This window comes from Pyxicephalus adspersus, chromosome 2, assembly GCF_032062135.1.
Source record: "Pyxicephalus adspersus chromosome 2, UCB_Pads_2.0, whole genome shotgun sequence".
NCBI lineage: Eukaryota > Metazoa > Chordata > Amphibia > Anura > Pyxicephalidae > Pyxicephalus > Pyxicephalus adspersus.
In genome coordinates this window covers 84,861,000-84,885,831 of record NC_092859.1, presented here as the reverse complement: position 1 = coordinate 84,885,831, position 24,832 = coordinate 84,861,000, and the positions used below count along the sequence as shown (strand labels likewise).

Sequence of the window (24,832 nt, the reverse complement as noted above, 5' to 3'; positions counted from 1 at the left end):
GCAGGAAACTGTTTGAGCAGGACCACCTGTTCCACGGACAACTCTCAGAGATGACCCTTCTGAGATATTCAACTTGGAAAGCTTTTCTCGCCTTTCCTGTAGCATCTGTAGTACAAGAAGTTAAGGTAAATGTCGTTGGTAGGGTACGCACAGCAAAAGAAGACCAGACAGGAGTTTTAACCCTTCCTTTCTCTGTGAAGAAAAGTTAAAGAACATACTTACCTTACACTTCTATGCAGTAAAAATGAAAAATCATGAAGTCATCCTCAGGAGTCTAAAGGTAAGTAGATTTTGATGAAGGAGTGGGACATGTTTTAGCACAAAGCATAGGACTCACCATTGCTGCCTTTGTACCCTCAAATGTATTCTCCCCAAAATTATTAGGCTGCGTCAGAATAACAAAGCAGTAGGTGGGTGGCATTCCCCTATATTGTGACCCAACTTTTCAGTAAGTACCCAAAAAACCCTGGGTGATTACTGTAGTGCCGGGTGGTCGTCTCCTTTGCCCATCTTGACGTGAGAGTTCATTCATCCCCGGCACACGCAAAAATGCAATCAGGTAGGTAAATTGGGTTATTACACCCCTGGCGGTAATCCCGAGTGTGGCTCGGGGTTAAATTTGATGACAAAAAGTGGTACCTGAGCTACACTCAATTGAAGGCTTACCTGGTCCTCACAAGCCCCCGGCGTCCTTTAGTACCGGTTGTAAAAATACTAAATTAATTATACCGCCAAGGAGGTTACAGAACGGACATCACCTGTGCATTCCTGTAAAGTGGTTTTGTTTAGTTCCCCTTTAAGCTCCCATTCGGTGTTTTAATGAAGTAAAAAGCGCACGTTACCACAACACGGCTCGGCTAAGTGCAAACATTTCAGTAAGGTGCGTGCTAAAGCTGGCGTTACACACCACGGAGGTATAAACAGGCCCTTAAAAATGAAGTTCAAGAATTTAAACAGGTTTTACTTCATGTGTTAATGTTTTCCCCAGGGAATCCCACGACTTTCACTCATTTTTAAACGAGATCTATGTAACCGGTGAGGTTTGTGTGAATGCTGGGCTCAGGCAATGAATCCCCTGGCGTATGAGAGCAGTGAGGAGAGCTCCCTTGACATGAGGGAGAGCTGTGTGGTCCGGGGGATGTCGGTATATCAGGCCGGCCCCGTACCCAGTACTCCCCGGTCTTTGTTCGCTCAGGGAATCCCCGGGCTGCCCCTTTAAGCTGCCTTGGAGCGGGGCCACCGCACTTTAAGTCTGGCGGCCACGTGAGCGTGTCTCCCCGGCACACTGTCGTCGTGTTTGTGTTGTATCTGGCGGGGCTTCAGCCCTGTAACCGCTGCCTCCTCCTATTTTTTCCACCCACGGGTAAAGGTGTTTTTTTTAGCCATCCCACTCTAATCCGTGGGCCGTCCTTATAATATCACATGCCCTACTCACACAAACACAAGACCTCCCTTACCCCCCAAATCACACACACGTGTGGGCATACAGCAACACTAAGACGTGCTAACCTCCGGTCACTGCTAGCCCCATGTAGGAACGTGTTGTCACCTCCCGTGACCTGTCCTAATCCGAGCTGCCATACAAGTGTCATTGATCAGTATTGTCAGAGCCCCCTCTAGACTTGCTGCTCTCTCCATTACACGAGATCCCCCCGCTCTCCTCCTCTTCTTCTCTCAGCTTTGGCAGCAGCAGGACGTCCGGTGCGGCGGCGGCGGCGGCGGCTCCTCGTGTGGATCCCTCAAGGTGCAGCAGCGAATCGCTGAGGTGTGAGCATTCACCATGAGCTCAAGGGAAAGTGCCCGCCAATCCACTTCCGCGGAGCAGCCTGCATCCCCCTCAGAGTCACCGAAGAGGGCACGAGGGAGACCCCGGAAACCGCAAAAAGTCAGTACCCGCATCTATAGGTTCAGGCGAGGCGCGCATGCCTCACACAATGGCTCCACGCATACGCTGCACTCGTGTGTGTGTGTGTGTCCACCTTATGGGAGTGAATGCATGCAGGGGGTCTATGTGAAGCACACGCAGCATTTACCTTTCCCTGCACAAAGCATCCCATGCACGCCTCACACAATGGGAATTCCCTTCTTTATGGCATGCCGCTACTATTCATAGCAATGCTGATGTGTACAAATAAAATGTTTGCAGAATTCAGTGCTGTGTGCATGGGGCTGCTTTCATTCATGACTTGTGCTGCCTGGATCTTGTGTGCTTTTCAGGAGGGAAAATACATTTACCGACTTTCTACAATACAGCTATCCCTGGTGCTGTAATGCCGCAATGATTCCCACTGTCCCTGGGAGCATTTGATTTATTTTCCCCAAAAAAAGGCATTTTTATATTTGCAGGCAAGGCGGTGCATTGATTGTGATGATCTTAGTGTGTTGTAACCAGATCACATGATGCAGTATCAGCAAAGTATGTTTTTGTGTGTTTTTGGTTTAATTGTGACAAAACATGCTGACTTGTCCTGAATAGAAGGTCTTGTTTACAAAGGATTAGTGCTGTAAACAAGATCGGTGGTATTTTCCCTTTTATTATTCACAAAATAATGACTCCATGCATTCTCCTTCCAGATATCATTAGACTGGTGTCATCATTTTGTCACCCTTGTGTTTTTTTTTTTTGGGGCTTCCTCTGTTTTGTTCAAACTGTGCTTTGGAGAGACCACATGTGTGTGTTTGGAAAAGTTCCCAGCGAATAAAATGTGCACTTTAAACATATAATGTGGTTCATGCTTTTTGTTTTATTTGTTTTTTATATTTCAGGATATCAATTGTAATGAGATTGTATGTCATTGGTTAGGAAGAAAAGTTACAACTCAAAAGTGCACAACTTAAGTTTTTATGACCTATCTCAGTGTGTAAATGTTTTCCTTTCCTGCAAATCATTGGATTTTGTACATTAGTTACATATGTTTCCCTGTAAGGGTTTAATACTTCAGTATATCATGGCAAAGAAGCTTTAGCTGCCTTGAGATTAGCAGGGTAGGAGATTTTCCCATGTTAAATTCTTTCTAGTATATCAAGTTTATTTCTGTATTTAGGAGCCAGCGACTGGAGAGCCTTCTCCTAAAAGACCCAGAGGAAGACCTAAGGGGAGCAAAAACAAAGGTCCTTCCAAATCTGCACAAAAGGTGAGCTTAGCAGCACATGCTTTCTAAATGTGTGATCAACATGTGTCATTTTCTATGGAGCTCTGCCACTTCCATCTATTATCCATGCATACCTACTGGCATGGCAAATGTTACAAATCGGAGACTATTAAAGTAAACCACAAAACTTTACCATGTTTACAACCAGCCCCCCTTCCACACACACACTTCCCCAGCACACACTTGACAATCATCAGTGTTCCATTTCCATAGCTTTGTTTTGCTGTACCCACTTGCTCTCTATTCACACTGAAAATATCAGTAATCAAAAGGTCTTATTTCTGAAACATATGTGTTATGTATGTGAATCTGACCCAATATTTATCCATTACACCAGTAAGGCAAAGGGAAACTTTCTAATGGCAGTTAACAAGTAACATTCACATAGTTGTCATTCTGAGAAGTGAGAGCATTTGTTCTTATCTTTATTTAACAGTATAATTGGAACATATGAGATGTTCCATGTGGCTTACACTTTTTGATCTTTCTCTACATTTTTAAAGGGTTTGAAGGCTCATTTAATTGTTAAAGAGTTGCCAGAAGCACACAATGCATTGTTTTCTTATGGGAAGTAACTGCAATTTTATTGTGTATGTCTTAAAAGATACATTTGCTTTATTATTTTACATGATTTCTCATTATTATCTTAACCTTTACCTTTTTCCCTGGTACCCTGGATTTTAAAATACCATCATCCAGTGTCCTCTTTTTTTTATTAGTGTTACAAAAAAAACTTTTAGCATTTGATACTTTTTTTAAAACCTATATACTTGAGTGTAGGTTTGAGATATTATATAGTGGTAATAGACATGTTATTGTCTTATGTGATTGGTAATTTATCCTACTTTGTTACATTGATTAGATGTCTAAAATTAATGTTTGATGCACAAACTGTAAATTCACATGCATCAATCTGATCAGTTTTCTTTCAGAAATAAATCATTTCGTGCATTGATCATGCATCATGTGATTGCTCTTAAAGCAAGGGGGATTTCCAACCCAACAGTTTTTTTTTATTTAACCAGTCATACTAAACTGGTTAAATGTTTCTGACTCAATAGTCAGTAAAGTTTAGCAGATTATCAAAACATTAACTGCTTTGGCCAATACATAAATGCCCAGTTGTTTGCAAACAAAAGTAGATAGATGAAAGGATAATTAGCTGTAAAAGTAATGTTGACATGTATTGTTCATCATTCCCTGTTTTATTTAAGACTTGCTCACTTTTCTTTTATCAGTAAAACTGACCAGTATTTATGTTTTTTGGTTTGTATTGATTTTATTGTCTGCATGTGTTATCTAATTGTAATAAAGTAACAGTCTTCTTAACCATCTTCTGATAAGGTTCTTGGGTACATTAGTGTCTTCTATTGCATGATGGCCCTCTTGCATGTCCCCTCCTAGAAAAGGCAGACTTAAGCATTTTTAGGAAGGGGAACAAGGTAGATCAGTGGGAAGAATAGTGTGCAGCTTGTGTTCATAAATGAACTCCATGGAATTTACTACTGTGTCCACAACATGGAAGCTGAACCAGCAACTCTACAACCCACTAAGCAGGCATGAGAAGACTTTCATGATTAATTGATTGGGTGTTCTCCTGTGAGCCATGAGAAAAATGTATTATGTGTTCTTTCTGGAAATTTAGGGAAAGAATAAAAAAATGAAAAAAAAAGGTATTGGGAAATGGAGACACCAATGGGGAGTTAAATGTGTTGTTACTGAAGGTACCAAAAGAAGAAGAAACTGTGAGTGTATGTATAAATATATATATTTTACACCAACCCTCCCACAACCTTAACCCCCCTTCCCCAGGCACCTGTTGTTGTTATTAATAATAGTATTTATATAGCGCAAACATATTATGCAGTGTTGTACATTAAATACCTGTTGCAATATTGCCACTCGGGTGGGAAAAACTCCCCTGCCCCTTCCAGAATTCAGTCATATTTCCCTGGATCAAAATATTTTATTTGACCTATGTAGTAAGACATTTCACTGCTTAGTCACTTTTATAACAGATAGACAATTTATTTTATGTGCTAACTTTTATATGACAAACCAGATACTCTGACATCCTATTATCTGTCTTTTAAATATTTAGGGTCAGCACCATGCATCTATTTGGTTAGGTATTAAACAAGCACAGACATATCACCAATCAGTGAAAATAAGCTCCTTATACAAGACGATTATCTCTTTTAGTGCTGTGCAAAGTGTTAGATATGCACAGGTAATACATTGCGTAGTTTACGTTTAATCCTTTATAACAGAATTAGAAATATTCAGCAGAAGCTAGGGAATGTATTTTAAATGTCTGTTCTAAAGGAGCTGTGGACTGAAATACCAATTTAGTCCTATCTGTTTAAAATAGTATAGCAGTATACATATTTAGCTCTTTTTGAGAGTGGTATTGATATACCCAAACCTTAATCAACAATCAGTAGTCATTTTTATCGTTTCAGAGATATAAGTTGTTTTAAATGTTGTTTTTAGATTATTTAGTAGGGGGTTTAATGCAATTTCCTGATACTACAGCAATTTTTTTTTCTGCAAAATTGTCTGTGAAGTAGATGTGTAAAAATATACATTGTTTAAACTTTTAGATGTATTATTTAATTCTCAAATATTTACATAGAGAAGTATAACTTGATAAAGTATGAACTGATATTATATTTGCTGTCTAAACTGTCTTTGAAATTGAGTACTTCCTGTTATGAGGGAATGTAGATGGGCATTGTGTTCAGCTTTTCATTGGATTTTCTGAATAAAACCTGGGCAAGAGTGGCTCAAAAATGAATATTTGGCAAAATGACTGTGTTTTGACCCTCAGACCTCAGTGACAAGGTTTCAAGACCAGGCTAAATCAGGGATTCCTGCTGTGACCTTTACTGACAGCTAGTCAAATGGATTTTGCAGAGAGAGCAACCATAAAACTGTAAAGGAAACTATTATTTTTCATTTAGATTAGTTTAGGTAAAACTAAAGCTACGTACACACTTCCAATTATTATCGTTGGTAAACGAACGACGAACGATCCTGCACGATATCTGCGAACGATCGTATAGCACCGATCCTGTGCATACAGATAACGACACGATCGTTCGCAGATATTGTACACACAATAGATCCGATCGTTGGACGATACAGGAAGTGAGCGAACGTTCGTTCGTCGCACATGCTGAGACCATGAACGATCACTGAACGACCGTACACACGTACGATGGTCAACGATCGTCGTCCAATCCGATCGGCCGGTCCGGTCGTTCATTTCCATTTTGCGTCGTTGGTTACTTTTTTTACGAACGATTTTTGCCCAATCGATCGTTCCTCGTTCATTTTGAACGATAAAAATTGGAAGTGTGTACGCAGTTTAACTTTTTTAAACTTATACTTTACAGCACTAGCTACAACTGTGCTCTGCAATTGTCAGGGAAGGGTGCAAGTGTGTGTGTGTGTGTGTGTGTTGGAATTTAATATACAAAGACATTGTTTAAGTGGTCCAGAAACAACGAAAATGATAAAAAGTGAGTTAATGATATACCCTGGTAAACAAGGTTCTTATCTATTCATAAAGAGGTGTTGCACCCACTAAAACCTTATACATAAGACAATAAAAAAGGCTTCCACAGTCTGCTTTCCTTCTGCAAAAGTTAATATGGTAAATGTCTTCAGTAAAAGATATATTATGTGGTAAAAATGTATTTATTTCATACATTATGAATTTTACATTGCCCATCCTATTTCTATTGGTTTATAATTGGCTTACTGGCCAATTAAAATATATAGGATTCAGAAAGGGCAGATTAGTTGTGGATGAATTTGACTTTACCTTTTCGATCCACCTATTTTTCAACTTTATTGCAAGGTATTTGAAGGTACTGTAAGTGCTTGCAGCAGATTTTCTGTTTTTGTTCTATGGGCAGTCAAGTTAAATCTTTGGCTGGTTTCTTGTACCTTACCCTTCAATTGTTGACTTGTGATTTTGGAAAAAATGCTTATAGCACTGTGTGACGGCTATTGAAAGGGTCACCTACACATGTCTATATAACATGGCATTAAAGGCATTTCACAAAGTAAATGACTATAAATGTAATATTTTAATTGAGTAGACTGTTTTTCAGTTACTTATAACAGTTAATAGGAATACGTTTCAGTGCTCAACCCAGGATTTTTTTTTAACCGGGTGGGAGGAAATTTTAGGCGGGTGGCAGTCCTTGTATTGTGACCCAACTTATCAGTAACTACCCAAAAACAGCCGGGTGGTTAATGAAAAGTGCCGGGTGGTGTGCCTAGCTAATTGGGGCTGGGGAGAACACTGCGTTTTATACTAATCTGACATCAACATATTGAGTTCTGGTTGTTTATTGGAACTGGCATATTAAAGTACCAATTCTCCATTAAATAAGGCTGATAACTTCACAAAAAACAAGCCTATCTATACTGGCCAACATCTATGCTGCAATAAAAAAACAAGCGTTAATGTGTTTTATTAGCCCGTCTATGGCCAGGAAAATGCTTACTGTGCGCCCAAAGAGTTTTGTAATACAGCATACCTGCATAACAAGAATAATCCAATGAAATAGGTAATAGGAATTTCTCATATTAATAGCCCCTAAACTGAGATGAACCTTTCATGAATCAAAATACATGTGTGATAATCCACTAACATGAGTTACCATTTTTGGCTCCTTGGTTAGATGCTAATTTGAGGCCAATGACATCATTCGCAATGAAGCCGTACAGATTAAACATCATTACTCTAAAACTAGTAAGTAGTCTGGGAGTCTGTATGTTCCCATTTCAAGCATTTCCCTCAACAGATGACATCTATAGAGACATCTATAATACAGTTATGAGAAGTTCAATAGCATGAGGTCTATATATACTGTACAGTTAGAATTATTTTTTGACACGCCATAAATTTATAGTTTACAATGGGCATTTATTTTTATTTAATTTTTTTTTTCACATTTTGGCATTGGTACTAACCCTGAAGATTAAGCTGTAAAAATGTGTGTGTGTGTATGTATGTATGTGTGTGTGTATATGTATATATATATATATATATATATATATATATATATATATATATATATATATATATATATATATATATATATATATATATATATATACACATTGCAGACAAGCTGTTACTTTTTGCAAGGTTTTACCATACTTCTGTACATGTTTTAATTTGTTAGAAGAATTGCAAATGGACAGGAGGCCACAGAGTTGAGTTACTGACTTAGATTAAAGCTATGGAATTCAAGAACTAGATAGTCAGACACCCAATAGATATTGTGCCTTCATGGATAACAATGCATATTTAAGTAGACCCACTATATAGTCTTAGATTGCACATTCCCCCTTTATAAAATCCTATGCCAAATTGCTTATGATATCCCATAAAATCGTACCTGCTGGCAAGTTTGGAAACGCTTTACATACCAACCATATACTACTTCAAGGTGACTAACTTTGACACAGAAGCAGCAGAGAAGTAATAGATGACTGCTTCATGAACTAAGCCTCATTTTTCCAGTAATTAGGTGTTAAAATTGACATTTGTGTTTTGATGGGCTGTAAAATAAACCTCCACCTAAGGGAGACATGGGGACTACTATTGCTGAACTCCCTCAGCAGATGTGTGTTACCTTTCTACTGATCAAACCAACTTGCCTTAATACTTAGAGTAGGTGAACCAAAACAGGCATATGGATTAGAAAACCAACTAGCATTTGCAAAAGTAGCAGCTTCTTTGTTTCTTTAAAAAGTAGCAGCTTCTTTGTTTCTTTAAAACGAAAGCTTTCTTATAAAAACATCCAACTGTAAGTGCACTGAATAATATGTATTGCAAACCCTTGCTTTTCCAGACACAACCATATGTCAAGCATACTTTGTGTGGATGAGTTTTTAAAGCAGCACAATCTCAAATTCTTGCTCTCAGAAATGTATTAATGTAATAGAAAGTGAAAGGCAGCAAGGTAATCAGCCACGAGTGGCCTTAACTTTACAACCATCAATAGTACGGTATGCTATTAAAATCTGTAAATTTCACTTGTCACTTTAGCTAAATACTAAATTTGATATATGTGTTAAACCCCAATTAATACGAATTTGTGTTTGTTGCCAACTAAATGGTTTTTTAAATGCAACTAATTCAAGTTCCGAATTTTACCATTGTGTAATTGCCTTTATAGAAGCACTCTAGTACTGTAAAGGGGGTGGACAGCTCTTGAGCATTGAATGTGCACTTGCAAATGATAAAGAACATACTGGCATTGGGACAGAGGTTATCCATGAGTCTGTTGCTTCTTATTTACTGTTCAACATTTTTTGGGCATGGTGACCAAGATGGGTTGTTTAAAGCCCAACCAAACTCAAAAATTAAAAAAGCAATTTCTAATCACAAGTGCCTTCATAAATGCATAACAGCAAATTGGTGGCAGAAATACCTGTTTCAGCTGCTTTCTTCTCATCCTTGGATTCAGTTGGTGGATGTATCAGGTGTGACTATATGACACCCAAAGTAGGAAGAACAATAGATGCACAATAGACCACACAGCCCCAGGTAATACTAATTTGTGCTTATATATAGATACATATGTAGCAAAACATTACTTTATTACTAAGCAAAGGAAACCCAACTTTGTCATACAGTAGTGTGCACATATAAAAATCTGCATTTATAGGAAATAGTGAATTATTGCCTTTAACATGTCACATGTTGTATGTGTGGTATTTGCTAGATCATGTTGTAAAACAATTAACAATATTAAAAAAAAGTTTCTAGTTGATAAAGGATAGATAATTGATATAAATATATTATTTAAACACCTCTTGGGTAATGAATTGCATAAAACTTAAAAGCAGTCTAAGAGAAGCAGTTTAATTAAAAAAAGAAATATACATTTTGCATTATGGAAATAGTGGCAATTTGGCTTTATTTTGCATATCTTACATTCTACTGTTCCCTAAAGCCACCTAACTCAGTTACCACCACAATGAAACAATCTTCTGCTTTCACAATACTCATCTCAATCAAATTCCTACACTGCTTATAAGGAAACTAGGGTAAACGGGGTATATATTAAAAAACCTTAAGTGGAGGATAAAATTGGTAAAGTGCCAAAAAAAATTTGTAGATCTAGGTAGGTATATTTTTTCTTATATAAATTCTGTTCTACAAAAGTGTTACAAACAGAATTGCTTCATAAGAATAGCAGTGCCTTTCATACTAAGTGTAGGGAATCCTGCATCTTCTCCTCATAGCTGTATAGCTGCACTGTAGAATCTAAACCACTGCCACCTCCAACTGCTAGTCTTTTGAGTTTTGGTGATCCCACTACTCTGCTGCTGTCTAAGTTTCTGGCTGTAATGGGAGTCCTGTCTTTACCAAGAATGCAGTCTCACAGATGCTTTGCAGAAAGATCATGGTAGGTTAGTAAAGGTGAAATGATCATTTGCATTGAGACCAAAAAGCAATACTAATAGCTAGATATGTTCTCTTTGCCTGCTTTTCTTGGACTCCAGAATTAATTTGGAACTGTCCCTTCCATCACAGACATATATTAGAATATAATTGGGACCTCTGTTGTGCCTGCTAGTTCCTGGTCCCTGTCTCAGAAATTATTGAAGCCATTCTTAGTATTATCATCCTATATCATAAATTGCTTTGGCATCATTCATATTCATGCAGTACCCTACTTTAACCATTAAAAGTAATGTTTGGTAATTTATCTGTTGTGTTGATCAGTGTTCTCCTTGCTGGAGACTCTGACATGAGGAAGCAAGCCTCTGCCTCCAACAAAAAGGGCCACCTCAACAAAGGACACCTCACAAGGCATGTTAAGTTAGTAATGAGAAAACCACAAAGGCAGAGAAACTCCAGGTAATGCTAATGACTAGTCCTTCACTCTTTGCTTACCTTTTTATGGGAACATCTTCCAGAGTTCAGTTCCTCTTTAAGGTTGATTGGAGAACTAAGGTTAATTAAGGGAACAAGAGTAGTTTAAATCACATGGCAACAAAGGAAGAGATCACATGATTTTGTGATATAATACAATGTATTCAGCTTTAGCCACATGATTTGTTTTTTTCACATGATTCAGTTACAATAGGAAAGGCTCAAGAAAATCACACAAATAGGTAGACATGTAACCAGAACATAAATATTAAAAAATAATTTTAAATTCCAAATGCAAAAAATTGAAAGATTAATGAATAAAGTTAAAATATTTTCCGCTTTAATGATCCCACAGTCCAAATTTATAAAACACATTTGTGTTCAAATACAGTAAAGCTTCTTACTTAGTTTTAGTCATTGAAAGGGATCGTTAGTGATTGTTTCCAGCTACTGTGGAACATTCAAGTGCTTATTAGACAGTAGTGTTCTGTTCTTTGAATAGGCGATGGGTTTCTTTTTTTTGACTGATTCAAATCTTTTGTCTATTTAATGTAAATTATATATCATGTAAAGCTAGTTTATATTTTTCAGATTGAGAAAGAAGTCTGGACACTAACTGGTTCTATTTTTCACTAGATTTCTTTCCACCAGTTTTGTATAAATTTACTCTGTAACATGCAGCATCATGTTTAACTTTTTTTGTATTTGACTTGCTGGATTTTAAGTGTATGCCTGGGCAAAAAAATGTATGTACAAATACAGAAAATCATTTCAAATACAGAAAATGTTTAAATATTTTTGCACAAAATCCAAATATTTCCTAACTTCCCCTATATACATTATACATTATCTTCCAAAGAGAAAAAGTGCTGTGTAGTGAGACCGATATTAAAAATTAGTTCTTTAAGGTGCCAATGTGTAAGACAAAAGCTGGCCTTTCTTCCAATATAAAAATGTCCTCAGCCTAAAGGCCCAGAAGGAGGGTGCAAAAAGGTGCAAGTGTCTTTGGTACCATATTTAAAATCACTGTAGATTCCTCTTGACCCAAATTACCTCTTCTGGGACCCCTGGACTGTCACAGCAAAGGCACACACACTGCAGGTATTCTGAGCCATGGACACATAGGCTATCTTTGAGGGTCTTCTGCTTACAAATGGGGGATGTACCTGGTGCACGATGTGAGAATAGGAGAAAAAAAGGTTAATGACGTAATCCCTTGCCATTCCCCAGTGCTAGTCCCAGAAACTAATAGGAATATAAACCAAACTTGATCTTGGCCAAAAGGGAAAAAATATATTTTCTCCTAATACAAGCTTTCTCCTGTGCTTATGCACACCAGCTTCCTATTAGACTGCAAATTTAGGTTTTGGTGAGCTGTAGCACAGGTGTATTGGTAGCTACTATACTTATGCATCAACACATATATTGCACCCTGGGTTGTATTAACTATGATAAAAACTCATTTAGGCATTTATTTCATAGCTGTAAAGTAAGCTTTATGATTATGCAAATTAGGAGAAAACTCAGAACTTGCAGTTCTTTCATGTCAATGCCTCTTACAGTGTTGCAGCTTTAGGATCAATGTGACATCCTGGCAATCAGCATATTTAGGATAGGGCAGAAATGGTATTCCCCATGTTTTCTAAGTAAGGCTTCCTTTTAGGGTCCCTTCACGTATTGTGTGCTGCGTACCATGTTTTTCAATGCATTACTTTTGATAAGTTTTGATGAGTGCGCAAATTCATTTTTAAATGATTGGCAATGGACAAAAAAATAGACATGCGGCAATTATCATGCAATAAGTGTATGCAATTTCATTAGGAAGTAAATTGATTCTTTTTTTTGATGAATACCAAATTATTACTTTTTTTGTTTTAGAAAGAAGAGGGCAGTGGTGAAAAACGTCCGCGAGGACGCCCCAGAAAATGGGTAAGTGTACTGTGGAATGTTTATTGGCCTCCGCTGATTGGAAGGCTTGAAAGATTCACATTATGTGTGGTACAATTATTATGTAAATTGTATTTCTCCTATGATTGTAGTGGCTCTTGAGTAAATAGGACTTTGTGTTGAGAAGTATTTACTTACCAAGGATACTCGTAGGTCCAGCTCATGCATTTTGTAGGACAGGATGGAACTTATGTGGTCCAATACCGTATCTAGAGTTCCCCATGGCTACCATGAAAATGTAATCATTTCTTTAGGGACAGAACAGTTCAGAACATAACAGAACATATATTTGGAAACAGATCATTGTTCCGTAATGAACAGATTTATTACATTTTAAAGTGAAAAGTGGAAACGACTGACTCCTTTTGATGGTTAAATCTGTAGGGCTGTTACCCTTATCCTTGCCCTAATACTTGTTCATTCACTGACCTGATATTTAATACATGAGTATAGTGTTTGGGACAATAAGTAATTCATGCCTTTCTGCTTTGGGGCATAGGCTAGACTCTGACAACATACCCTTTCTGCATGGAGTATATTTCCTTTGTTTCTGTAGCTATTCTTTAGTAGATTTACAGAAACCTAGTGGTAAGATCACTTCAATTTGACTAATGCTATGCTATGACTAATGTATACTTGTGATAGAGATAATAGTTTGTAAGCTCCTTCAAGGGGCAGGGACTAATGGTTCTGTGGACTTTGTATAGCACTGTATAAAGCTGGTGTCCTACAAATATGTAGTAAAAATATATATTTTAGTAATATTGTTGTAATAGAGAAGGTTAACAGAGTTGGACAGTTACTTGATGTTTGCATTAAAGAAGGTCTTAGTGTATTTTGGCTGTTGTGCATGTAAGGTTCCTTGCTTGCCTATTTTATTCTTCCTGTGCTACAAAAATACTTGTGGGCCACCCAAAACTGTAGTTTGCCATAACAGAATCTGTCATGAAGCTAAATTCCTTTCTTATGAAGCCTGTCATTCTGACTCATAACCTGAATGTTAATTCCGGGGCAATGAATCATCTGTTCAGTATTATTGTGAATGAGATTACAGATTTACCAAAGCAATGCTAGTCCCAAGTTTTTTTTTGTTTTGTTTTTTTTAATGGGAAACCTTTCATTAAACTAAAAATGCAACAGCTGATTTTCAATGCATTTGTAAAGCTATCAACAGCTAGTTGCTGGTAGTAGTTGTTGGTAGTAGGAACCATAAATTACCAGAACATAGTTTTTTTTGTTGGTGTAATAATAATTATTTGCACCAATACCCATTTCACATGACTGTGCCTTAGCCCTAGAATAATGCACTCCTATACACTAAAAATTAGTTCACTTTGGAGCACCCTGATTGTTCTCCCTTCTACATAGAATAATTCTGTATCACACTCAATATATAGAGTGCCTATTCTCCACTGTCAGTAAGGATTGTGTACTAACTTTTTGAAGTTTTAAACCTCTATAGAGCATGAATCAAGCTTCTGTGTAACATTTTTTATTATAAGTTTAAATATAAATGTTCTTTCCTATGAATGTGTGAATTTACATTTTTGTTCTTCCCCGTCAATATGACTTCCTTTACAAACGAGTTATTCATAGTGAAAATCTAGTTCTTCTATATTTTGTACACTAATTCTATTAAAGCAGAACTCTGGGCATTCACAAAATAATTATCCCCTAACAGCTGATGAGTTACTTATTACTTTTATCAGGTTTTGTTTTAGGTGATTAGACAAAAGAATAATTCCTATTTCATTTCTGGGTTCCAAGACATCCAGCAGCCCGGTCAATGAGAACTAAATGGTTTATGAGTTGGGTGAGAGTAATGTTAATAGTTTTGTAAATGTTTGGATTTGGGCTTTAATATTATAACACTAAAACCCTCCTCAACTTAAAAAGATGTACCAACTCTTCCTCACCTGATGTTTTCCGTTTAGTTAATCTGTTTATTTAAGTGCATGTCTGCTTTACAGCAAACCTGTTGTTTGTTTGAAATTGTAACCATTTTCCTGATAGCAGACTCCTCAGTTTCTGCTTTCCCACACACCTCTGTGCTTCCATTCAAAGCCCACATAAACTACTTTAAACTACTACAAAGTTGCTTGTTTAGAGCTATGCAAGCTCCAACTGCCCCCATGTGAAAGTTTTTAAGCCTGGTTACTAACTACTAAAACATTGCATTGAAGAAAACGGGATTCTTACTTTTTCCAGGTTATTGATGAGTTTCAGCATGTTCTTTTATCAGACCTCAGGATTACACTTTTTAAAGAACCAGTGTAGCCTCACATTTTTAGGTTGATCACTTTTCTCCTTCCTTAACATTTTCCAATGTTTTTTTTCTGATTTAATAAGGAAAATCAGAAACTTCTTTAACTGTTGTGTTCTTTGCGCTGATGGAAGTCTCTCCACTGGAGCTTTTTTGCTGGCTGTTGGCTGTGAGTCTTATGCTTGGTGGTTTCTCATGCATTGCAGGACTGGTCTCCTGATTGCACTGAAAGGATGTTTTTAGTTCTTGAAGATGCTTTTTCAAATGTGACAACCAATGATTTGCTGGATTTTGTAATAGGGATACTTACTGTTTCATGCTAAAATTGTTTATTTTAAGTGATTATTGGTTTAAAATCCTTGGTCCTTGGTAAAAATTGAAAAATACTTTTGTGGGTTTGACTAATTTCATGAGGCTTTAAACCTGAACATTGTTTGTTCTTTTTTTTTCATAAATGCTAGTCTAGGCAGAATAAACGTCAGCAAGCACCTTGCTGTGTTCTCTATTAGGAAACAACAGTCTTTCCTGTCAATGCATTGGAGAAAACCTGCTTAAAGGTTACTTCTAACCAAAATTTTAATTTTGGATAGAGTATTAAAGTGTTAGAACCATTGTCAATTTTATTGCCATCTGTGTTTCCTACTGGGGAGTCACCCCCTGTTGTCACTGAGAGAAAGTAATGAAAGTTAAGAAAAGAAGTTGTCCCTCTTCGATATTGAGTCAAGTAATATCTCCTCATGGGAAAGGGAAATCTGGCAACGGTTGTTAGCTTTCCCTTTTTAATCAATAATGTATTTTAATGTTTTTTTTGTTTTGTTTTTTAAATACCTATATGAGTACATTAACAGTTTTATTCCAAAACAAAGTGCATAGACCAGTTGTGAAGTAACTCTGTGGCTGTGCTAACCCTGAAGAAATAAAGTATAATATTTTTTAGAATCTTAGAGCCAAAAAAATGAAAGAACGCCTGATTGTGAGGTTGTTGTATTTTGCTGGTTTTCATGTTATCATATGGGTTAAGATGGGCATCCCATATAATTACCAAGTTAATTTTTACTGGAAAGTGATTAAAAATGAAAGTTTGCACAATCTGAGTTTGCTATGCTGCATATTTTGCAGAAAAATATAAATTAAGGTTCTAACACAGAAATGGTACGTTAGAACATTCAGGTCTGAATTATTACAAGTAACGCTTTGGATTTGATAGAAACCAACCTGTTTCACCAGCAGCTGTTGACTTGTTGATATGATTTTAGTTCCACTGCAGCCAAAATAAGTTCTTCCAATGGTAAACTATAGGATGCAGATTTATTTTTAAACATATATGAACTAAAACATATACTAGTTTCACCTTGCTTAAATCATTGTACATTTGTTCTTCCGTTATTTTTAGAATTTCAAAAATGCAGTCCAAAAAGATCTGATCATAAATATTGGCTATTCTTTAGTTAACATAGGTAACAGAGTAAATATACACAGAAGCTGGATGTGTTGTTAAAATGGTAAAACATGTTACCAGGACATATACAAAGTTCATGATATTGATCTAAATGTTTACTTGCATTTTGTTGTACAAATGTTAGAAATTTACAGAAGATACAGATTTGTTGAAACTTCATGCAGCATGGACCTGAGATAAAAATCTTTGAACAAAAAGTGTGTTTTATCATTAAACTTCAAAGCATTCCTGTTGTCTGTTTGTGAGATCTACTGCAAGGTCAGGTCACCAAAAATCACACAATCATTTGTACTGTCATCATTAAACTCTAGCTTCCATAGAATGTGTGTGTGTTTTTTCTTCTCCAAAATGTAAGCTAAAAACACTTTAAAAGCCCAAATCCACACTATTATATATGTAAAATGGAGCTGTTGTGGATTTATATGGTAATCTCTATTTACAATAAAATTATTAGAATGTAATTACCCTGTAATGTTAGGAAATATAAAAAAAACTGTTAACATTATATGGTCAACATGCTTTAAACATACACATGTAAAACACAACCATTTGTAGCTACTTCTCTGCTGTATGTAATAGATATAAAAGTCTGCATCAGACACTAAAAATTAAAAATAAAAAAAACAACATAGATGAGTGGGTAAGACCTATCTTCCCAGGAGAGTCCTGGGTCAATCGTGATATTTCAGTGGAAGGGAAAGGAACAGGGACAAGATGATTCCCACTAGCTCCCAATGGTTTTCAGGCAAAGTGGACATAGACAACAAATCATTACATTTCAGATCATTAGCCTCTTCACACTTTCCTGTAAATACTTTGTTCTGTAAATATAACAAAATCATTATAATTGCCTTTGCTTCTACACAACTCATCCATTACAAAGTTATAATTCAGGCGTAATTTTAATTTATCTAAATTTTTCTTTTATAATATTAAAAATGTCATAAAAGTTGTTTATTTTATTGTTCCAATGCCCCTTCACCAGACTTAAAAGTGGCTAATTTTATGCACAAACACAATATAGATATTCTGCATTTCAAATTCTCTGGGTAGTTTATTTTGCCACCTTGTCTGAAGGCAAAATGTTTATATAAAATGCAGATTGATTGTAATAATGGATTGTATAATCTATCTGAGCTGTAGCCTATAGGCCATACATCACCTTCCTGGTTGGCTTTGTTGGCACCTTGTCACATTCTTGTGGGCTAGAGGAATTCATTGTTCTTGTTTGAACTGATAAGAACAAAAAAGGGTTTTCTGCCTGAGACCTTGGGAAAGGCAGAGGGGGTGGAATGTTGACATGGAGCAGCAGGGCTGCACTTTCCCAAGCTTTGCACACTGCGTTCTTCTACAGCTGCAAGCAGCACGGACCCTAGGTGTACTGGTCAGACACTGTAATATCCAGGAAGAAGACGGAAGATCATTTAGATAGTCTGCATGCTAGGAAGTAGATCACCTGTCTTATACACAGGTTGACCTCACCATTGACCTTTGTTGATTAATGTAAGCCTAATACAACTTCTGTGATTCAATTTTTAGAGTTTACCACAGTGTTACCATGTTCCTGTATACATATTCCTTTTTTGTACAATGTGTTGAATAGGGCAGATGTATTATTATGTGCTAGGAAATGCAGTTACACCTGCACAGTGCTAACTGCATTGGAAATCTTTGATGACAAGGTGGTTGATTTGCTGATGGAATTTGGGATGTTCACCACAATAAATTATCACCTTGGAAGGGATAAATCACTAGTAAATGTAAAAAATGCTTTGTAAATACCCAATCATGTGCAAGGAAACTCAAAAAACAGGATTTTTCCTTGCACATGATTAGATGTCTGAAGTCAGCAGAAGATCCACTTATTCACTAAGCTAAAGTAAAATATACCTTGCAAAATTGTATTTCACCTTCATACCCCAATGTGTCAATTAAAATTTGGCTTTTGTTTAAAAATGTGTATTTCATTGAGGAAATTGGGTGTGATAGTTTAGCACTGTACATTTTTACATGATTATCTGTTACTTACTAGTTGATACGGTTTCTGTTATATGATATATGTTATATGTTCTGCAGAGTGGATGAAACCATACAGGGCCATTGCTATCAAAAAACAAAAAACAATTGTTCCTGCAAAGAAAACCAAGCTAGTATTGGTGGTAATTTTTATATTAGGAGAAATCATGATTAAACTAGCACGCATTTCCCAACTGTGAGTCATTCAAATACCTGTTAGCTGAGTGGCAAATACTTACGGGGGGAGAGGTATTGTCCATACCCATTTAACTAACTGCAAATATTTGCATAATCTTTACTTGGATTACATATATTGAATTTGTTTCATCGTGAAGAGTAAAATCCGGCTAAATGCTTTAAAATATAAAGTTATATTTTACCAGAATTACCTATATGGAGCATACATTGATCTGTATTTTTCCTTTTGGGTACTCATTTAGTCCATGTGACATGTTCATCTTTAGTTACCTCTTAGATTAGTCAGTTGTGTTTTATACTTTAGTTGGCCACATAAGTTTAATTGACCATAAAATCAAAAGATCCCCTGTTAGGCTAGTGTAAACATCATGTTTTAATGGTAACATTGTTTTTTATATTTACAGTCTTTTATAAAATACCATTTTTTTCTGTTGCAGTTTAGAATTATGTAAATGGTATAATAAAGATGCTTTTTTTGTATTAAAAAGATGTTACAGTATAAACAGCAAAACCAAAATAAATACATGTGCTCCAACATCCTCCATTTTGAAAGACAACAAATGTGTCCTTGATATTTTAATATGGTTGTACCTGTTGAAGTTGCCGATACATTGGCATGCCTTTGAAAGGTATATATTGTGTGAAATAGTATATAATGATTCTGAATGGTATTATTAAATATTATTAATATTACACAGTATTTATATAGCGCCATCATGTTACCCAGCACTGTACAAAGTCCATAGTCATGTCACTAGCTGTCCCTCAAAGAGGCTCACAATCTAATGTCCCTTCCTCAGTCATATGTCTTTTAATACATTCTAGGGTAAATTTTTTTAGGGGGGTAGCCAATTAACCCAACTGCATGTTTTTGGGATGTGGGAGGAAACTGGAGTATTATTATTAATATTATTATTAAACAGGATTTATATAGCGCCAACATATTACGCAGCGCTGTACATTAAATAGGGATTGCAAATGACAGACTAATACAGACGGTGATACAGGAGGAGAGGACCTTGCCCCGAAGAGCTTACAATCTAGTAGGTGGGGGAATTTCACACACAATAGGATGGGAGATATGTAGTGGTGGTTTCAAATACCCGCAGGAATCCTACGCAAACACGGGGAGAACCTGCAAACTCCATGCAGATAGTGTCCTGGCCATGATTCAAACCTGCGACCCAGCGCTGCAAAGGCCAGAGTGTTGTGAAGCTGTTGTGCTATGCTTATTTGGTCTGAACAGACAACAAGGCAGAAAGTAGATTAACATAGTGGCAGATACTGTGTTGTCATTGGTTTGATATAGGTCCCATTTTTTTCAACTTTAAAGCTGAACTCCAGACTTTCCATATTTTTACAATGGTACAAGCTCTGCTCCTGTACTTAAAATCTTACTCTGATTAAATGTTACAGTGCGTCTCATTATTTGGATTTCAGTTCTTTCCATTATGGAGGCTTGGCATCCCATGTGGCAGTTATCTAGAGCAGCTACACTCTACCAGCCCCTTCCACTGTCAGCATTGGCTTGCATTTGGAAGAGAAGCACAGAGACCTAGTGATAATGCCTCTAGGTCCCAAATAACATATGTAATATATAAAGTTTTTATTTAGAACCTGTAATAATTTGTTAAAGAGGTGGTAAAAGAAGGCACCAAGGAAGGTAAAATAAAGGCTGAAGAGATTCCCTCTCTCGTTTGAATAAAACATTTTTTTCCAGTTGTCACAGGATCAAACATGGAGGCAAAGTCTACCAATGGGATATCTATTCTGGTCTCAGAAATGTTCTGGTATCAGTCATGTTTTCCTGTGACGTTTTCTGCTAGTAAAGTCTTTGATACATCACATACTTCACCCAGCTCAGGACACCAGTAAGTCCTAGAACTTAGAACTGGATGAAGAAACACAAAGCCTCATTGGCAGACTGTGCATGAAGCAGATAGTATGTGTCTATCAGGTTTTATTAGCATTAAATTTATAGATCGACAAGAATATTACGCATGTTTTTGTAAAAGTTTATGTCCTTCTTTTGGTCGGTCAATGCTGTAGGCAGATCTGTGATGCTAGATTAAAGATCTGCCCATTAACATTAAATTAACTGTATGTGCCACAACTCTTCTTTTCAACTTGGTGACATGCTTTAGTTGAGCATTCACAAAAAGAACGTGATCTGTTTATTGTTGACAGAGATTTGCCATCTTGTTGGAAAGCCTATTCAAGGTACAATGAGCACTGAAGTCTTTTTTTTTTTTTTTTTACAGCAGATTTTTTTTACCTGATAAACTTTGACCTAGTGTGGCACCACATGCATGGCACATCTTATTATGGGGAAAAAAACATTGGTGACCAAGCAAAATTTTCTAACATTTCCAGTTACTATTTACTACAAAAAACTATATGTTGCAGTTGGTTCTTCATCCTACACCACCTGACCCAGGTGTGAGATCGGGGGACGTAGGATGAAAAAAAAAAATTGACGATCCCACTGTGCATTCTGTTTGAGCGAAAAGGCTCCTTCTACGCATGCCTGAGATGCTCCGACATGCACCCAAGAGCCTCAAGGCAGTCGAGAATTAGTGAGCAGTGCTGCACCATTTTTATTTGAAAAAAGCTGTTAATGGTATGGCTGTGCGCCAGCTATCACGTCTAAATTTTTCATCTAGCTCTAACATTTTATTTGGCATTGGACCCGTGATTTATAGTGTTTTATCTACAATCTATGCCAGTTGGTTGTCGGAACAATGACCATTATTTCTGTGCTGTATTGGGTTTTCTTACATTTCCTTAGCTTTTGTGGTAGAGAATCAAATGCTTATCCGCATCTGTCTTCTCTCGTAACATATATTCACAAACATGTATAGTTTTCTGTGTTTTGCGATGACCTCCTTGTATAACATCTGTTGTTGTAATGCCAGCTGACGTTTACCGTATTACATCCCTAAGCCACACAGATCATGGTGGAGGGGGGGCGGGGGTTTCCCATGCTCGGGAATACTCTAGGTTTCACACACAGGCAGTCTTTCACTGCACTCTGCTGGAGAAGCTATGAGGTAGAGCAGCAAATATAAGCAGAGTCTCCCAGCCAGTTGCCCAAAGCACAGGTGGGACTACAGCTCACAGGTTTGTGACACCTTTGGGAGACACCGTGTATTGACTTGCATTCACTTCCTAAACTAACAAGTAAAATATGTTTCCAAGATAAAACTGGCTTGATGTTTATTCAGACTACTGAACAGGGAGCAGATTTTTAAAAAGTAGAAAAAAAAAATTGGATAAAGTTGCGTCTTTGGTAAAAGGCCATTGTTTTTATCTTTATGTTCCCAATATTTTAGTACTCAGCATAAATTATACAGAATAGTCCCATGTGGGTTACTTTGTTCCCAGTTTAAGGTACACGTTTTCAGCATATTGCAAAAAGTTTCCATCACATTAGTGTTTAAGTCTCTGAACATGATCATGTACAACATGTATTTCTGATGTTTCCCCATTGAAGAATAGCTAAGTATAAATCCCGGGAAGGGCAGTGTTACAGCAACGTGAAATTGCTATTATACCACATGCCTTTTTAAATGAGTTATTGCTCGGCTTTTGGAAAGTGTGTTTATTTTACAGTGGTTTACCAAAAATATGTAAGCGGTTACAAAAATGTAGACTGCTAACGATGGGAGGTGCCACTTGTACGTTCTGACATCCATTTACAAATTTTGGACAGATTTTAGATACCTAGGATATGAATATTATAGAGGAAACATGACTCATTTAGTACTTTTTCAATATTACAACTAGTTATATGCAAATTGCTAAATATTATTGTTTTTGAACAATTTAAATCAAAGGACAAAGTGTACAGGTGGCTTCCATATAATGTCAGAATGTAATTGGAGGCATGCTGTTTTTAATGCTTTCTTTTTTTTTTTCAAAACACAGGAAACAAACTGAAAGGAGCTAGGAGACATTGGTAATTACAGGGTCATCAAAATTTGATGAAGGATATTCTGCCATTTTTTCAACTGTTTATTAAATTCTCCCTCTTAAATGAAGTGTTATTGTAGACAAATGTCTGTTTGCTGTTAATCAGTCTTGCAGAAATTGCATGCCAACCTGGCCTGCTGTTAAAACGTTTTTGACTTACCAATACCAATGGTCAGATTCAAAAACTGGTAAAGTGATATTTTTCTGCCGCCTAGTTGTTCTGTTTCTACAAGAAGACAGTGTTTAATGGTGACTGCATTTCATATACACAAGTATGCTCACAGAATAGTGTACATTTTAGTGTTGGGCTTTGGAACAGTTAACTAATGAATATCCACCAGCATCAAGTTTTTTTCTCCTTTTAGAAACCAGGGACTAGCAGGACAATGGGTACAATGCAACACTTCCTGCCTTTAGTCTCAAAAGAAAATTACAGAAGCTCTTTACAGGCTGCAGCAAAGAGTTCTAATTAAAAAGTATAACTTATGCACAAAATATTTTTATGACAATGTTTTTAATGTGCAAAGCCTTGCTAGAACAAGCAGCAGCATTGGATGCTTGGATTATTCTTTGCCAGTTGGCTTTAGTCCATGGTTAGTATTTGTACAGACAAGAACATTGCACAGAGGACACACACTAGGTAACACTAGGTGAAAAGTAAAGCAGATACAAAATTTAAAATGGTCTAAATGCAAGCACTAAGGATGCAAACAAGTTAAACATAATCAAATGCATTTATTTATTAAAGAGATACATTTAGAGATAAGTTGCTTGTTGACTATTAGAATGAAGTTTGGTACCTTTTTTAACATGTAACTGGGGTAAATCTTTATCTCATAATGTCCCTGTCAGCAGAGGTCCTCTTTATCTTTGATAAATTAGAGGTTGTTTAACTTTGACCAAGCGTTGGCCAAATATTAACAGCCCTAAAACCAAAAAGCAGCTTTTGATTTTGAAATTTTTACTTCTACAATAGAAATATCTACTATCAGTAGAAGTATTTGTTTTTTTAATGACAGCTTGTTTTTAGTTCACTCTGAATAAGTTAGCTAACATATTTAAACCTTAATGTGCAATGACCTTACAATACCTTTTCATGGTATTTTCTGTATTCATTCCACAAATTCCATGTCTTCATGTTTTTTTTTTTTGGGGGGGGTTTTATTTTTGCCACGTTAAACATACTGCTGTTCTACACATATATCTGTACCTTGTACAGTCTATTTATAATGTGGTTTTAATGGAACTAAACACACTTTGATATATCTGCATGGAACATGGCCAAGATTCATACATTCATTCAAGGATTCCTGTCTTCGGTAAAGAGTGCTATCTTGCAATTTCACTTTGTGCAGGCAAGCTATTTGTTTTTGCACAGACTTCTCTAAAACACTGAATTCTAAAATAGAACACTGTAAAAATGTTTTGTATCCTTGTCATACTACATTTTTCTTCTTAAACAGGTTTTTGATTTGATCAAGTAGGTATGCAAAGTTATTTTTATAAAAAATTCCTTTTGTTTAAATTCTGTTTTTTAGCACTTGGATGCTGATTCCTAAACCATGCTTGATTTATGCAGGTATATGCTTTGATAAACAAAGGTTGCCATGCCCACATGGTGAAGGCTAGTGAAGCTACTCACTTAACGTTGAATTACCTCATAAATGGCCTTTTTGTCTTGAATGAAACCTAATAAACAATGCAGTTCCTGGTATGTACCTACAGCCATGTTGCTGTTGTATATCTGCAGTGTCATATCTAAGGTACTGCTGCCTCTGACTGCTTCTCTCAGGAGACTGGCAGTGGATTAGGTGATACTACTTCTTTGCTGTTCATTGTTCCCTTTGATGGACGCTTGGGCATGAAGAAGCAAAACATTGCCTTTAATATAGCAGCTGCAGTGCAGAACAAGTCAT

General features: G+C 36.6%; 1 protein-coding gene across 1 annotated transcript in view; it reads left to right on the top strand.

Moving 5' to 3' along the window:
• The first annotated feature begins 1,315 nt into the window (after positions 1 to 1,315).
• The window catches only part of HMGA2 (high mobility group AT-hook 2), a 58,942-nt gene continuing 35,425 nt past the window's right edge, over positions 1,316 to 24,832 (top strand). Inside the window, exons 1-3 of the mRNA XM_072401295.1 lie at positions 1,316 to 1,885; positions 3,045 to 3,134; positions 12,940 to 12,990. Of these exons, the coding sequence (XP_072257396.1) occupies positions 1,781 to 1,885; positions 3,045 to 3,134; positions 12,940 to 12,990 (246 nt within the window). The 5' untranslated portion in view covers positions 1,316 to 1,780. The remainder of the gene's footprint in view (positions 1,886 to 3,044; positions 3,135 to 12,939; positions 12,991 to 24,832) is intronic.